The sequence below is a fragment of the Lepidochelys olivacea genome (genome assembly GCF_965140295.1).
Source record: "Lepidochelys olivacea isolate rLepOli2 genome assembly, chromosome: 23".
Classification (NCBI taxonomy): domain Eukaryota; kingdom Metazoa; phylum Chordata; order Testudines; family Cheloniidae; genus Lepidochelys; species Lepidochelys olivacea.
Genome location: NC_140433.1, coordinates 7134708 through 7151940, shown reverse-complemented (window position 1 = coordinate 7151940; position 17233 = coordinate 7134708). Strand labels below are relative to the sequence as shown.

At 45.3% G+C, this 17233-nt stretch overlaps 1 protein-coding gene across 1 annotated transcript in view; it reads left to right on the top strand.

The window, feature by feature from the left end:
- The window catches only part of PPP1R37 (protein phosphatase 1 regulatory subunit 37), a 171140-nt gene that overhangs the window by 83728 nt on the left and 70179 nt on the right, over positions 1-17233 (top strand). Inside the window, exon 5 of the mRNA XM_084612521.1 lies at positions 6870-6989. Coding sequence (XP_084468647.1) covers positions 6870-6989 — 120 coding nt within the window. The remainder of the gene's footprint in view (positions 1-6869; positions 6990-17233) is intronic.

Genomic DNA, 17233 nt, shown 5'->3' with positions numbered 1-17233 from the left:
ATAGCAGAGATGCTGAGCTTTGTAGTTGCAAAGAGTTCTTTCAGAAATAGTTCATAGGTTATAGTCCAATGTTTATATTCAGGGTGGTCCAGTCAGAACTGGGATCTCAGTCCTTATGGCTTAGGCTTCCCCTCAAGCAGATCTAAGATGACAGGATCAGGACCCAAGGGTCTCTTATAGCAGCCACTTGCACATACAGTCCTGGGTGAACAATAGGCTTTTGATGGAACCTTCTGTTTCCTAAATCTCACTGTTCATTAACTATATGGATTAACATAAGATAATTTATCCATTAAGCAGTTTATCACAAACTTTAAAGAGACACACAGACAATAACATTATTGTACTCAAAATTCATCTAAATGTTAATATTCACTTTTGATCTCTGAATCAACAGCTATAGTGACAGACAAGAACTGTCTGTTTACATGGTTAACATTTGTGAGTACACACATGCAATTAGTATCACTTCTAACAATATAGTTTTGCATTTCAAAGTTCTAGTCTATTTACCAGGGAATGGCCCTAATTACCATTTCTAACAAGTTTCAAAGTAGCAGCTGTTAGTCTGTATTCACAAAAAGAAAAGGAGTACTTGTGGCACCTTAGCAACTAACAAATTTATTTGAGCATAAGCTTTCGTGAGCTACAGCTCACTTCTGAAGTGAGCTGTAGCTCATGAAAGCTTATACTCAAATAAATTTGTTAGTTTCTAAGGTGCCACCATTTCTAACAAGTCTTTACAGGTTGAATCTGGGTCAATTAGCCTGCAGGATGCTTAACCCTTTCTGGCCATATGATACATTTTGTATAAGATCCGTTGCATTTATTGAACAGTGGTAGCCATAATGATTTGCATGGTTATATTTTAATTAGACAGTGTCACAGTTAGAAACTGCCCCAAGCTGAGCTGTCTTTGCTACCAGAGCTCACTAGCTGTCCCTGACAACCTCCCTGCTTCTGGGAGAATTTTGTTTTTCTGTGGGCAGGCTTTTTTACACTCCAATTCTCCCGGTGGTGCATATTCTGCAGGTGTACCTGATTGGCACTACCTGAGTGCAAAAATATTTCTTAGCCTTGCCACCAGTGGGATCGAGGTGTGTTCAATCACATACTTCCCTTCCAAAATCAGAAGGATTTCTTGCTTGAGCATGTCCCTGGGGAAGAAAAAAATCCACATTGTATGCTCTTTCTCTGCTTGGTACTGCACCCAGAAGCTGAAGGGCTAGATACCAGCGTGTAATCTGGGGATTTGAGTCCTTCATGGAGTTTACCCTATAAAAGGGCACATGGTTTATGACTAGCTAAAGGGGACTACCTAGCACATTATACCTCAGGGAGCCAACTTGGTGGCGAAAGGTTTCTTCTCAAGGCATGTTTACACTAGAAACTTAAGTCGACCTATGTTAAGTTGACTTACAACCGCAACAGTAATTATTGTGGTGGTTCATGTACACACTGTTTTCCTTTTGTAAGAGGTGCGCATCCTCATGTGGGAGCACTTCCACCAACTTAAGCGGCGCTGCCCCCCTCCCCCCCCCCCCCCCCCGGCTCTCTGTTCCCCACCACCAGGAGTCCAGCTTGCTGCCTGCCCCCCCCCCCACACGCACACATTCTTGGCTCCCCACTCTTTGCCACTGGGAGCCCATCTGTCCCCCCCATACTCCCGTCGGCAAGCTCTGTGCCCAGAGTCTGGGCAGCTTCCATGTTCCCTACTGGTGTATGCCAGATTAGAAGAGCTGAATGGGAAGTTAGCTATGATAGGTTGTACAGCCACCAGGTCTGATGGAATAATCTAGATTTTTGGAAGGATTGCTGGCTTGGAATTCTGGGGTGCTGCTCATTGCTTTTCTGGAGAGAACTGCTGGTGGCTTAACTGCTGGATGAAATTGTTAAAGATATTGTGGGTGTGACATTCAATACCTTGGGGTATTGTACTGGGGTATTGTACTGTAGCCCCCATATTCCTCATTTACATATAATTGTGATCTTGCATATAAAGCATTCCATGTAAGGTATCACAGGAAAGGTTATGATCTGCTGAAATCCACTGTTCATATGCATTAATGATGTATGTATTTAAATGGAAGTTTTGAGAATAGTTGTATGATTGTCACTAAAATATGCTGTGGGTTTGGGAAGTGCCCAGATACTAGCTCTCCAGAGACCATGACAAGGGAGGTAACCAGTGCCCAAGTGGTTGCTGAATAGACCTAATCAGCCGTTGTCCAGCAAGGGAGCTACAATGCAATGACTCTGTACAAGGTCACATGAGGGGAATTGCCCACCAGCCATGCCTGGACTTATGTTCTCCAAGCACATGGGACTAAGGGTATAAAACAGAACACAGTGGCCCCATGCTTGGCCTTTTCTCCTCCCCACATCTATGCTGCAAGCAACAAGGACTCTCTCAGAAGACTGAAGACTCCAACAGAGGAGACTGGCCCAGGTTTCAAGGGTGAAATCTGTGTATTATGAACTGCAATATCCAGTGGGGTGAGAAACTGCTAATCTAGATGTTGCCCAGGCTAATAGGGTTGAGAATTTAAGATGCGTGCTTACATTTTATTTTATTTTGTTAACTAACTCTGATGTTTTGCCTGTCACTTAAAATTTATCTTTTGTAGTCAATAAACTTGTTTTTACTGTTTATCTTTACCAGTTAGGTTGCCTGAAGTGTTTGGTAAACCTGCTCAGGTTTGCAAAGGCTGGTATAGATCCATTTTCCACTGATGAAGTGGGGAACCAATTAATAAACTTGCATTGCTTGTCTTGAGCAGTGCAAGATTGTATATTCCTGAGGTACAAAGGTGGTAGCTGGGGGGATTTGGCTGGTGCCTTTTTCAGTGTGACTCATGAATGGCTCTGGGAGCATTCATGCAATCTAGCTGGGTATGTGGCTCTGCTAAGTGATCACAGCACCTGGAGGGGTTTGCTGCTTGTCACTCGCAAATATGTGTGAGACAGCCCAGACTGGAGAGTTAAGGAGGAACATCAGTGCCACTGTCCCAGGCTGTACCCTGGGGATCATGTCACAGTGGGGTTCTTCTTTGAGTGCTTGCTCATGTCCATTCCAGTGTTGGTGTGTGCTTGCTGCGTGAGCCACCACTGGAAAGCTTTTCCCTCAGTGGTATCCATCAGGTTGGCTCTGGTGCCCCCTGGAGTTGCGCCTTTATAACGCCAGAAAACCTAGTCCTGCCGACCCACCACCCACTTAGTTCCTTAACTCTTGACAGAGGAGTAGGAGGATGGATTTTGGAATGGACATGAGCAACACATCTCAAAGAACAACAGTTACTGAAGGTTAGTAACTGTTTTTCTTCTTTGAGTGCTTGCTCATGTCCATTCTAATGTAGGTGACTCCCAAGCAGATGTTGGAGGAGGGTTTGGAGTTCAATGGCAAGCAGACTGTAGCATGATTCTGCCAAATCCAGCATCGTCTCTGGCCTACTGAATGATGGCGTAGTGAGTCGCAAAGGTGTGGACCGAAGACCAGGTTGCTGTCGTACAGATATTCTGGATGGGAACCTGTGCCAAAAAGTAGCTGAGGACGCTTGCTCCCTTTTGGATTGTGCCATCAAGGCCAGAGCAAGGACTTTTGCCAGGTTGTAGCACGTGCAGATACAAGAGATGATCCACAATTAAATCCTCTTGACTGCGACTGGGAGACCTTTCATCCTGTCTGCCCCCGCCACAAAAAAGTGAGTAGTCTTCCTAAACGTGTTAGTCCTTTCTGCGTAGAAGGCAAGCGCACATCTGACATCGAGTGAGTGAAGCCTTTGCTCCTGGCTATTGGCATGCGGTTTCAGATAGAAAACCAGAAGGAATGTGTCCTGGTTACTATGGAATTGCGAAACCATCTTCGGGAGGAAGGCTGGGTGAGAGCGCAGCTGGACCTTGTCCTTGAAGAATACAGTGTGAGGAGGTTCTGAAGTCAGAGCCCTTATCTCAAAGACCCTTCTATCCGAAGTAATGGCCACCAGAAATGCCACCTTTCAAAGAACACATTGACAAGGGCTTGAATGGGGAACCCATGAGCCTCAACAATATCAGGTTGAGATCCCAGAGTGGGATTGGTTGTCGTATTTGGGGATACAGTCTATCCAGGCATTTGAGGAAATGAGTACAGATCAAGTTTGCAAAGATGGACTGGCCATTTATCCATGGGTGAAACGCCAAAATTGCAGCCTGGTGGACTCTAATCGATGACACTGATAGCATTTGCTGCTTCAGGTGTAGTAAGTAGTCCAGAATTAATGGCACTGATGACCGTGTGGGTGAAACACCTTTCTGCGCTGACCTGACTGAGAACCTTTTACACTTTGCCAGGTTCGTAGCTGTAGTGGATGGTTTCCTGCTCCCTGCAAGGACCTCTCGAACTGCCCTGGAACATGCTAGTTCCAAGGGGTTCAGCCGTGGAACTTCCAGGCCGTGAGATGAAGGGACTCGAGGTTCAGATGTCATAGATGGACGTGATCCTGGGAGATCAGATTGGTGATTCCACCAAGAGGTCCAGAAGGGTGGTGAACTAGTGTTGACATGGCCAGACTGGGGCTATCGGGATCAGGCTCGTGCCTTTCTTTCTGACCTTGAGCAAGACCTTGTGTATGAGTGGAATGGGAGGGAACACATAAGAGATGGTCCTTCCAGGGGAAAAGAAACGTATCTGTGAGCGAGCCCGGGCTGTGATTCAGGAAGAAGTGCAGACGCTTCCTATTCTCTCATTCATTGAAAATCTGGGGAGCTCCCCACCTCTGGAAAATGTCCTTCCCGATTTCTGATTGAATGGACCACTTGTGATGGGAGAAAAACCTGCTTAGGCAATCCATTAACTCATTCTGTGCCCCTAGAAAATAGAAGGCTTTGAGGTGGCTTGAGTGGGTTATGCAGAATTCCCACAGGCAAAGGGCTTCCTGGCATAGGTGAGAGAAGCGCACTCCATCCTGTCTGTTCATATAGAACATCGCTGTCATGTTGTCTGTAAGTATCAATACGTATTTGCCTTTCAGGTGGGGCTGGAACGTTGGGCAAGCAAGGCGCACTGCTCTGAATACCCTCACGTTGATGTGTAGCGAGAGCTCTGCTTAAGACCAGAGGCTTTGGGTCCTGAATACCCACAGATGAGCCCCCCAACTCAGTCCAGATGCATCAATGACTAGAAATATCGCCAGATGTGGTCTCGAAGGGGACACTTGTACATACTGCCCTTGGGCCAACCATCAAAGGAGGGTGGTAACTACTGAATGGGGAAGTGTGACAGCCATGTCCAAACGATCCTGGCCCAGCCGGTACCCTGATGCTAGCTGGAGAAGTCTGAGTCATAATCTTGCATGCTGCACCACGTAAGTGCATGAGGCCATGTGTCCTAGGAGTTTTAGGCAGGTTCTTGCCATGGTGGTTGGGTGGTGTTTGAGGCTTTCTATGATAATACCTAGGGCCCGGGACTGGATCTCTGGAAGAAATGCTCTGGCCTGGACCAAGTTGAGGACCGCCCCTGTAAATTCTATTCTTTTGAACTGGTGATTTTCTGCATGTTTATCAACAGGCCTAACTCTTTGAAGGTTGACATTTACGTTTTCCTCTATCTTGGCTTGGACCAACCTTTGACCAGCCAGTCAACAAGGTAAGGGTAAACCTGAACCCTTTGCTTCCTCAAGAAGGCTGCGACAACTGCCACACGCTTTATGGAAACCTGAGGGGCTGCTGATAGGCCAAACGGAAGTACGGTGACCTGGTAGTGCACTTGGTTCACCGTGAAACGGAGGAATTTTCTGTGGCCTTGGAAGATTGAAATTTGGAAGTAGGTGTCCTTCAGATTGAATGGCATACTCGTCCCCTGAATCCAGAGATGCGATAATGGTGACCAAGGAGACCATGTGGTACTTCGGCTTGTTCATGAATATGTTGAGGTTTCACAGGTCCAGGAGGGGTCTGAGACTGCCACTGGCCTTTGGGATTAGGAAAGACCAGGAGTAAAACCCCCTGCCCCTTAGCTCCAGAGGAGGGTTGGAAGGAGGGGAAGAACTGAACTGCAGGGTGTATCCCAGTTCTATTGTGCGTAGCACCTACCAGTCTGAGGTGATGTGGGACTACGCCCAATAGCAGTGGGATAGCCGGTTCATAAAAATTGGTGACAGTGGATCCAGACACTGTCCTGGTATGCTATCCTCGGGTGTACCCTCAAAAGGCCTGCTTAGACCCTGCCTCCTACTGTAATCCTGTCTCAACTGAGGCTGGTAGAAACGGGGCAATGGCTGGGGCTTAAAGTGCTTTCTTGGCGATGCTGGCATGTGTAGTTTGAGGAACTTTAGAGTGACTCTTGAATCTTTCACGCTGTGTAGTTTAGAGTCCATTTGCTCTGAAAAGAGAGACAAGCCCTCAAAAGGAAGGTCCTGAATAGTCTGCTGCACTTCATATGGGAGGCCTGAGGCCTACAGCCATGAGCTCCTCCTCGTGACCACAGCCAAGGCTATGGTTCATGCAGCAGAGTCCGCCACATCTAATGTTACTTGAAGGGACACTTTTGCCACTGCTCTGCCCTCCTCGACTGGAGCCAAGAACTCATTCCAAGATTCCTGTGGCAGTAACTCCTTGAACTTAGTCATTACACCCCAGAAGTGCAAATGGAGTGGACATGAGCAACACATTTCTAAGAACAACAGTTACGAAAGGTTAGTAACCATTTTTTCTCTCTCCAGGTCTCCTTCTATGTATTAGCAAGCTGCTAGCTTCACGGATTATTTATGTGCAGGTCACTTGTTGGAAATGAGAAGCTGATGTCTGTGACTATTTCCCAGAGAATGCTGCTGAATGCCTCCATAATTTTGTGTCAACTTTACCATTTGTCTTTTCCTCTCTTTGTTTTCCAGGGTGCCTCAGCATTATTTGACATGATTGAGTATTATGAGTCAGCAACACACCTCAACATCTCATTTAACAAACACATTGGCACCCGAGGCTGGCAGGCAGCTGCACATATGATGAGAAAGGTTTGTGTTAGTTCTTGAACATTTTAATCATCTGTTTAATTTACTGCTTGTAAACATCCAGTAATTCTAACATGATTGCAAGTTAGTGTAGGGTTAGATTTCAATGCCATTGGAACTCTGTTAATCTAACCATTTTTTGCATGGTGGGGAGGGAGGGATGTGCATACAAGAAATTACAGGTAGCTTTTTAAACTACAATGGGAAATTTCAACTAGTAGCTTGCTGGGGTGCTGGGAAGGAGGAAGGACTGTCTTGTGTTTATGGCTGTGGACTGCAATTGGGAGATCTGGGTTCTATTTCCAGCTTTTCCAGAGTTCCTGTATTACCATAACCAAGTCATTGAATCTCCATCAGTGTGATCAGTGTTAAGGCAATTCAGTGAGTAGCCAGTGCAGCGATCGGAATGCCAGAATGAAGTGCTTCCTTAAACCTGAGTTTAACAGGGAGGCTGCTGTGCACCAGCTGAGTTTCTTTAGTGCCTGTGTGCTCATTGCCAACCAAGCACAATACATTGAAGTGTTTCAGTGTGTCTGAGTTTTGTGACAGATGGGCCTGTTGAGAGGATTTTGCTCTGTAGTTTCATAGTGGGGCAAAATGTGGAAATGTTTCAGATAATTATCATTCCAACATTTATAAGGAAATAACCCAAGGCCTAAGGCTGATGGTTTTAAACTAAATATATATCATAGTAAAAATGGAACTTCTGCTTTGTGCAGACATTACCTATGAAAGAAAATATTTCATAGTAAGATGTTTCAACACAGTGTTCTACTTAATGAGATGGTAATTGGGGATGTGGGAATGACATGGGATATGCTTATCATGTCTGCTCATTCTGAAATATGAAAGTCCCATGAAATGTACTTTGAAAGAGATCTTTTTTTATTTGTATTACAGTAGCACCTAGAGGCACTGAAATTGGAGCCCTTACATAGTAAGACTGTCCCTGTCCAGAAGAGCTTACAAACTAGAAAGAACGGGCTAACAAAGGGTAGGGGATAGGAAGTATTATCCTTATTTTATAAATGAGATTATATGATTTATCCAAGGTCATACAGGAACTCAGTGGCAGAGCTCCTGAAACATAAGTGCCGACTCTGTGGATGCTCTGGGTCTGGAGCACCCACGGGGAAAAATGGTGGGTGTTGAGTGTGCCGAAGTGAGGATTTTTCCTTATGTTATATGTGAGCCTTACTGTTTTGCATGAATGCTGTGTGTGCCTCAGTTTCCCTGTGTATTGCACCAGTGTCTAGGTGGTGGGAATATGGGTGTGTGACTTCTGTGGAGGCTGCTCCAGCTGCCTGCACTGATTCTATAGCCACACCTTCATAACCTGAGACCCAGGAGGGGGATGCAACCAGGTGACACTGGGTCCTGGGAAGTGAGACAAAGGCAAGAGGAGGAGCAACGGGCTGGGCAGGGGCTAGATAGCTAGAAGCTGGCTATCGGCTGGCTTGGAGCTCGGGGAGGACCAGAGCCCTGGCTCTGGTCTACCTTCCCGCCAAGATGGACTTGGCTGAAAGTCACTGATTTCTGTGCTAACAAGTTCTGTCCTACGGTATGTTTCTGTTGACTAATAAACCTTCTGTTTTACTGTCTGGCTGAGAGTCATGTCTGACTGAGGAGTTGGGATGCAGGGCCCCTGGCTTCTCCAGGAGCCCCGCCCGGGTAGACTTGCTGCAGGAAGCTCACGGTGTGGAAGGGGATGTTGAATACTCTGAGGTCAGATCCAGGAAGGTCAAAGCTCTGTAAGCTTCTTGCCTTGGCGACAGTATGCTCAGAGAGAGGAGGCATGCTCCCCCAGAGTCCTGATTGGCTTCATATGGAGTAGTTCCAGAGCATCGCCCCGGTGACTCTGTGATAACTGGTGGCGGAGATGGGATAAACTGCACCCCATGGACAAAGCATCCTGCAGTAAGTGATTGGGGAGCAGTAAAATAAAGGGGGATTAGCAAGAGACGGGCATGCTGAAGGCTCCGAGAGGTGCCTTTCCAGGAGGAGCCTACGGCTTCACCCTGAGAGAGGTGGACCCCCGAGAAGGGCTGTTGCATTGAAGGGGTTCCTCCCAGGGATTGTGGGGAGCTGAGAGAGCACAGGTCTGTGAGTCCGTGACCACTTGGGAACAGCATGGAGATGGCCTATAAACATCTCCTTAAGAAGGACATTATGGAGCTGTGCAGAGAAAGATGGCTGCGCATTGGAAAGCTCACAAAGGCACAGCTGATTGCTCAGCTGGAGGAGGAGGATTGCTCTAAGAGGCCAGTTCCTGACGCAGCTGGGGGCGCGAGAGAGGCTGGGAGCAGCTGGGTGTCCCGGAGACCTGTGTCCCCGACCAGCAGGAGGTCTCCACCAAGTTCCCTGTCAGTGGATCTGAGATGGATGAAATTGGAGTTGAGTTTGAAGGAGTCAGAGGGCCATGAGAGACAGGGAAGGCATGAAGCAGGACAGCAGGAGAGACAGAGGCAGCAGGAGCTGCCCATGTCCCAGGTGAAGGGGGGCTGAGTCGCCTCCAGGATGCAGGGCTGACTGTAAAAGCTGGGATGTGCAAGTTGGGGATGGCACAGGTGTTGTACCTGAGCCACAAGGTGGGGAGTGACTGTCTAAAGCCAGAGCCAGCTAAGGGGGGCAGGGGAGATCAGAGACTGGTCTGCTCCCCAGACTAAGAAACAGGCCCAGGCCTTTATTGGGATGGCGGGGAATTACCAGAGATTTGTGCCTCACTTGAGCTCTGTGTCAGCTCCCATCACTGAGCTATGCAAGAAGGGTAAGCAAGACAAGCTGGTCTGGACCGGGCAGTGCCAAGGGCTCTCTGCATGCTGAAGGAGGATCTGATTAAGGGCAGAGTGCTGGGAAACCCAGACTTTGATGAGACCTTTATGGGGTTCACCGATGCCCCCCACACAGAGAAAGGCAGTAGCCAAATCCCCCAAAGTTCTCAGCCTCATACCTCAGACATATACATTCTTGCACTGCTCAGGATGAGCAGTGCAAATTTATTAATTGGTTCACCACTTCAGCAGTGGAAAGTGGATATACACCAGCCTTTGTAAACCTAAGCAAGTACTCTTACTTCAGGCAAACTCACTGGTAAAGATGAACAATTAAATTTATTAACTAGAAAATATGGATTCTAAGTGATCATAAGTGATAGGCAAAAAGTCGGAGTGGTTACCAAAATAAAATCTAATATAAGCACTCAGTCTAAACTCTCAACCATATTAGACTGGGTAACATCTAGAGTAAACAGTTTTCCTCATCCCACTGGATATTGCAGTTCATAGTACAGTTCATAGTACATAGAATCCCATGCACTGCTACAGACTAGGGACTGAATGGCTAGACAGCAGTTCTGCTACAGCTCACTTCATCATATGCATTCGATGAAGTGAGCTGTAGCTCACGAAAGCTTATGTTCAAATAAATGTGTTAGTCTCTAAGGTGCCACAAATACTCCTTTTTTTTGCGAATACAGACTAACACGGCTGCTACTCTGAAACCTGTCATAACTTCATATGCATTCATGATGTACATATTTAGATAGAAAAATGACTTTCAGCAGATCATAACCTTTCCCCAGTACCTCAGATGGCATGCCTTATATGCAAGATCACAATTCTATATAAATGAGGAATATGGGAGTTACAGGATGCTCCCCCAAGGTATAAAATGTCACAGTAATGTCTCATTGTTCTGTCCTTTTTTCACACCTTCTAAAGCTTCTATTTCTGTCTTTTAAAAATAAAATTAATTTGGTTGCACAATCAAGCTCTCAAGTTATGAAATACAAGACTTATAGTTGCTAGTGCAGCTTTACTTCTGCGCCCCCCCCCCCCCCCATGCATCCAGCCTGTTCTCTGAATGAGGCAAGGATTCTGTGGGAAAAAATATGATCATGTAAGTAGACTATCATCATGTGCACAGACCAGGGAGCAGAATTAGTTGCATGGCCAATAATAAATCTGACATTGTATAACTTCAGGTGCTTTACTTTTCAACATAAACTTCCTTTTAATGTAGCTTTTTGTGTATAATGTCCTCCTTTTGAAAGTCAAAAGGAAAAACAACTTCTTTATGTAACAACTATAACTGTCCCATTATGAGTCGGGTTTTTAAATATTGAATCTTCAGCACGGACTTCGACCGCTTGAGCTACAGGATTAGGATTAATTTTTGGGGAAGCTCTGTGGTCTGTGTTATAGAGGAGGTCAGGCTATGTGATCAGAATGGTCCCTTCTGGCATTGGAATGAATGGGGGTGCAGGGAACCAACAAAAAGGAAAACTACGTTAGCTACTCCTGGGGGGATTCTGCGCCAAAAAAAAATCAAAATTGTGTACCAAAAAATTCAAAATTCTGTATATTTTATTTGTCAAAATAATGCAATATCATTATTGCACACCAGTTTCAATTGTTTTGGTAATTTATTTAAACTAAAATACAGAAAAAAGTCACTAACTATTCAGTATTTCCTAAACACATGAAAGTTAAGTTACAAACACGTGGTAACTAATACCCTGCATTCTAGTTATAATGCTGGATTTTCATTTAAATTACGTTACAGAACACCAACCAGCGCCGCCCCCTCCCCCCCCCCCCAAAAAAAAGGAGAATGTCATTTTAAATTGCTCAGATTGTCACACATGAAAGTCGTACAGTTTTGCTAATCGTTTGTCCTGGACCTGGCTGGGTACTTTGGGAAGTGCTTGGTTCTGATTCTCCTGACATTTTATTGGCTGCTTTATTTGCCCTCAGTCTCTATTTTATTTACCCATTTAAAAAAAAATAAAAAATCCTGAGCTGTAATCTAACCCCATTCTGCCACTTGGACACAGGGAAAAAGTGAGAAAGCCCATAGATCTTCCTACCTGAGGATTCCCTTCCTGTCATTTATAATAAGAGTCCTTTACATCACTCTGGCAATGTAGGGGCCTTAAAACTTTCACCATTTTTAATGCTCCTGAGGGAATTTACTGAGAAGGGGAACAGTTAACTATAGGCATGCCGCTACATTTGTGCCTCAGAGAATGAGATCAATTAACTCAGGCAGGCTGCTTCCTTTGTGCCTCTTGCGTGCATCTTGCATAATAAAAAGCCCTACCCTTACACGCCAGGGAGCTGCAGTCGCAAGAGAGAGGGACAGTCTCTCTCTCTCTCTCTCGCTTGTTGGCATGCACATATGCCCAGCCCCGAAGGTGATCACGCAGGCACCCACGCCTAGCCCCTGTCTCTGAGGCTGCTCCAGGCTCGCTGGAACAGACGCGCTGCCTGGGGTGCTTGGGAAGAGGCGCATGTCCCCCGGCAGATTTATTTTTGCATTTTTCTGCATGGGGGGCACGGAAAAATGCTGGCCATATGAATTGGCCCCCGTATGGGCGCAGAATCCCCCCAGGAGTACTAAATTAGCTAGCAGCAGAAGACTGCCATCTCAAAGGGGAATGGGCTGCTGTCACCAGGTGTTGGATCAGGGGAGTTACTGAGGGGAATCTAGTTTGAGGCATGCTCTCCTCTCCATTCTCCAGAGATGAAAGGCACCTGCACACTTTCCCTGTCACTACATCTGTTCTGGGAGCTCCTAGTGAAGTATCTGCTGCTGTTTTAGTGGCCTGTGTCTTTAGATTGTTCATGTTCACATACTTAATTTCCACGAGGAATGGAAGGAACAGAAGAGAAATAGCAATTTAACAGTTAATAATTTTGCTAAGCTTGAAAAGCACCTTTCAAGCCTGAGACCTTTCTCCCTGTCAAATTTCAAAGGTCTTCTGCAAACAATGAAGGTGTTAAAGCTTCTCAAAAAATCACAAGAATCTTTTATAGTAAGTATTAGCCTAAACCAGCTCCTCCTGCAATTCTCAACTGTACAGCATTCTGTGCATCATAACCCAGCATAAATGAATTGTCACATGTACGTTCTGCATTCTGTCCATATCTGGTAATCCTACCCTGGATTTTCTTACATCCTCTTAGTTTTGGATTTAGCTGGGGCTAAGTATTATTTCTGTGAAACTCTCCCAGGACTTGCTTGTATAGAGTCAGAACCATCCAGTCATGGCAGGAAACTTTGTATGTATTTGGAAAAATGCCTACTTTTCCAGGGGGGTTTGGTCATTTTTTTTAGTTTGGCTGAAGGGTTTCTATTACTGTTCTCTCCCATCCTCCTGCCGCTTGGTGGACAATAATGCAGAAAAAGAAGAAAGATGAAACCTAATAGCTAGAATTGTTTTTGCATCGTCTAGCCTGAGGAATGCAAGTTAATCAGACATTGATTCTAAGCAAAATCATGGAAAGGTTACGAGAGAGATAATAAGTAAAGAGTTAAGTTAGTGGCATAATTGGTGCTAATTAGCGTGGTTTTAAGGAAAACCGGTCATGTCAAAGTTCATATAATTTTTTTGATTGAGATTACAAAGTAGACCGGTGTAATTAACTTAAATGTTTGACCACACAACATACGGATTGATTTTGTATAATGCTGATCTATTAATGTAGCCATGTTAAATGGATTAAAAACTGGCTAACTGATAAATCTGTAAATTAGGAATCCACCAACAGGGCTATTTCTAGGAGGGTTTCACAGGGATCTGTTCTTGGCCCAGTGCTATTCAATATTAGTGTTGTGGGAGGAAAAAGTAAAATCTTTGTTGGCAAAGTTTGCAGATGACACAAAATTTAGTGGAGTGGTAAATAATGTGGATACGTCAGTTATATGGCAGATCTGGATTGCTTTATTAAAGTGGACTCATTTGCATATGTTTTCAACTGTACTTCTCCTTCCCTCCCTCTCTGGACTATGTGTCCAGTTGCAGTGTCTTTCCCCTTTGCTTCTTGTCCCAGTCTTTTCCTAGCTACTCCTAGTTCTCTCCCTGTACCCTAGCTCCTTGTTCTTCCACTGCCCAAGTGCCTACCAGTCTCCTTGCCTAGCCAGTGTATCTCTTCTTCTCTCCCAGAGTATCCCTCCCCCACCCCCAAGCTGCAATTTCTGGGAAAGTCCTGTTCAGCCCCAGGTTGGCTGTGAAGTTCTACCAAGTTTCTTCTATTCATTTGTGGATTGACATTTTTTTTAAAAGCTTAAAACTTGGCTAAATTTGGGCAGTTTTTTATGGGGACAGTGAAAGGCATATCCTGATCCAAAGGATGCCATCTGCTTAATTTCAAGTCCCTGCTCCAAAGCATAGGGGTATTAGAGCAGGGGTTCTCAAACTGGGGGTTGCGATCCCTCAGAGGGTTGCCAGAGTAGTTACATGAAGGTTGTGAGCTGTCAGCTCCATGGGACTGACAGCCCCAAGCCCCCATTAAGTTAAATTAAGCCCCCATTTTTAATTTATAAGGGGGGGGCACACTCAGACTTGCTGTGTGAAAGGGTTCACCAATACAAAAAGTTTGAAAATGACTGCTTTAGAGAGTCTTAAAGAAAAGGAGGGTCGCCAGAATTGAAGATTGTAGAACATTTTTTCCCTGGTCTTGTTCTTGGAAAAGGCTAAATAATTTTAGTTGAAATTTTCCAAAAAATATTCATCCTGAGGCAGATACCCAGCATGGAAAATTTCTGCTCAAATGGTTAGTTTGTCAACGTTCTAAATCACCAAATATAATACAGCCAAATTACTACTGGGGGAATTCTGTGCCAAAATTAAAAATTCTGCACACATTTTTAAATTCTGCAAAATTCTGCATATTTTACTTGTCAAAATAACACACAACAGTCATGCCCTTTTCAATTATTTTGGTAATTTATTTCAAAATACCTGTCAGCAAGTATGTCCGTAACAATACAGACAACAAAAAAGATCCAGGAAATGTTTTTTGACAAATAGATTCCTTACTGGGCATATTAATACAGCACTTTCAGTAATTCATTTAAACTACAATATAGAAATGTATTTCCCACACCCCTCAGAAACAGTGCAAACGCTTGGTGGAGTCAGTGGTAACGGAGGAGGTTAGGGAGAGGGAAATTAATTTCTGAGAGCCTGGGAGTGAATCTGGAGGGTTCTTGGGTATGGCGGGGGGGAGGGAGGGGGAGTACGGAACTGTTGGGTTTTTTGTGGGGGGAGAGGGAGGGATTGTTAGGGAGTTGGGGAGCCTCCCCCATGAAGGCCCTGGCTGACCCCTATTCTCTCCCATTCATTCAGGCACATCTGCCCCGTCTGTCTTTCCCTGTCTCCACCACTAACCCTTCTGAACCCCAGTCTGTGACCCCTCCAGCAGCCCTGTGTGCCCCACTCTGTCTGTCACCTGCACCTGTCCCCTCAGGTATGTCACCGTGAGAAAAAGCAGCCCCTGCTCTCTCCCTCGCTGTGGCTGGCAGCTCCGGCTCATGAGCCCGCTAGCCTATCTTCTGGTGCCACCACAGCCTCTAGTGGGTGAAAGGTGCAATTGCAGCACCTTGCCAGAAGAATGTAGTATTCTGTGGAGAGAAAAAATCTGGAGGAGACGTGAATTCTGCACATAGAATCATAGAATATCAGGGTTGGAAGGGACCCCAGAAGGTCATCTAGTCCAACCGCCTGCTCAAAGCAGGACCAATTCCCAGTTAAATCATCCCAGCCAGGGCTTTGTCAAGCCTGACCTTAAAAACCTCTAAGGAAGGAGTTTCTACCACCTCCCTAGGTAACGCATTCCAGTGTTTCACCACCCTCTTAGTGAAAAAGTTTTTCCTAATATCCAATCTAAACCTCCCCCACTGCAACTTGAGACCATTACTCCTCGTTCTGTCATCTGCTACCATTGAGAACAGTCTAGAGCCATCCTCTTTGGAACCCCCTTTCAGGTAGTTGAAAGCAGCTATCAAATCCCCCCTCATTCTTCTCTTCTGCAGGCTAAACAATCCCAGCTCCCTCAGCCTCTCCTCATAACTCGTGTGTTCCAGTCCCCTAATCATTTTTGTTGCCCTTCGCTGGACTCTCTCCAATCTATCCACATCCTTCTTGAAGTGTGGGGCCCAAAACTGGACACAGTACTCCAGATGAGGCCTCACCAATGTCGAATAGAGGGGAACGATCACGTCCCTCGATCTGCTCGCTATGCCCCTACTTATACATCCCAAAATGCCATTGGCCTTCTTGGCAACAAGGGCACACTGCTGACTCATATCCAGCTTCTCGTCCACTGTCACCCCTAGGTCCTTTTCTGCAGAACTGCTGCCTAGCCATTCGGTCCCTAGTCTGTAGCTGTGCATTGGGTTCTTCCGTCCTAAGTGCAGGACCCTGCACTTATCCTTATTGAACCTCATCAGATTTCTTTTGGCCCAATCCTCCAATTGGTCTAGGTCTTTCTGTATCCTATCCCTGCCCTCCAGCGTATCTACCACTCCTCCCAGTTTAGTATCATCCGCAAATTTGCTGAGAGTGCAATCCACACCATCCACCACACATCATCCACATGCACAGTGGCACAGAATTTCCCTAGGAGTAACAAATGTAAGGTCATATATTTAGGAGCAAAGAATGTAGGTAACACTTACAGGATGGGGCGGGGACTGTATAGTTAGAATTCATAGGCTCTGAAAAAGATTTGGTGAACCACATGGAGAACCATCTGAATGTGAGCTCTGAGTGCAAGGTGTGGCTAAAAGTGCTGGTGTGATCCTTGGATGTATAAGCAGAGGAATACTGAATAAGAGAAGGGAAGTGGTATTATCACTGTATATGGCATTAATGAGACCCTTGCTGAAATACTGTGCCCATTTCTGGTGTCCATGTTTCAAAAAGGATGTTGACAAAATAGGAAAGGGTTCAGAAGAGCTACAAAAATTATTCAAGATCTGGGAAACCTCCCTCACAGTGAAAGACAAAAATCTATTTATCAAAGAGAAGGTTAAGAGGTGACATGATCACAGTCAAAGTGCCTGGGGAGAAATTTTCTGGTAGTAGAGGACTCTTTAATCTAGCAAACTAAGGCAGACCAAGATCCAGCTGCTGGAAGTTGAAGCTACACAAATTCAGATTAGAAATAAGATGCAAATTTTTAACAGTGAGGGGAACTTGCCTATGGCAGCAACTTATCAAAGGATGTGGTGTATTCTTCATCATTGGAATCTTTAGATAAAGACTGGATGTCTTTCTAACTTTATATGGTCAAACTCAGGCACAAGTTATGGGCTTGATGCAGGAGTCATTGGGTGAAATTCTCTGGCCAGCATGATACAGGTCAGATTAGATAATCATAAGGGTTTGTTCTGTCATAAAATGTATGAATCAGAAAATCTATTGAGTGCTCCACCTATAAACAGTCATCTTGAAGTAGTGT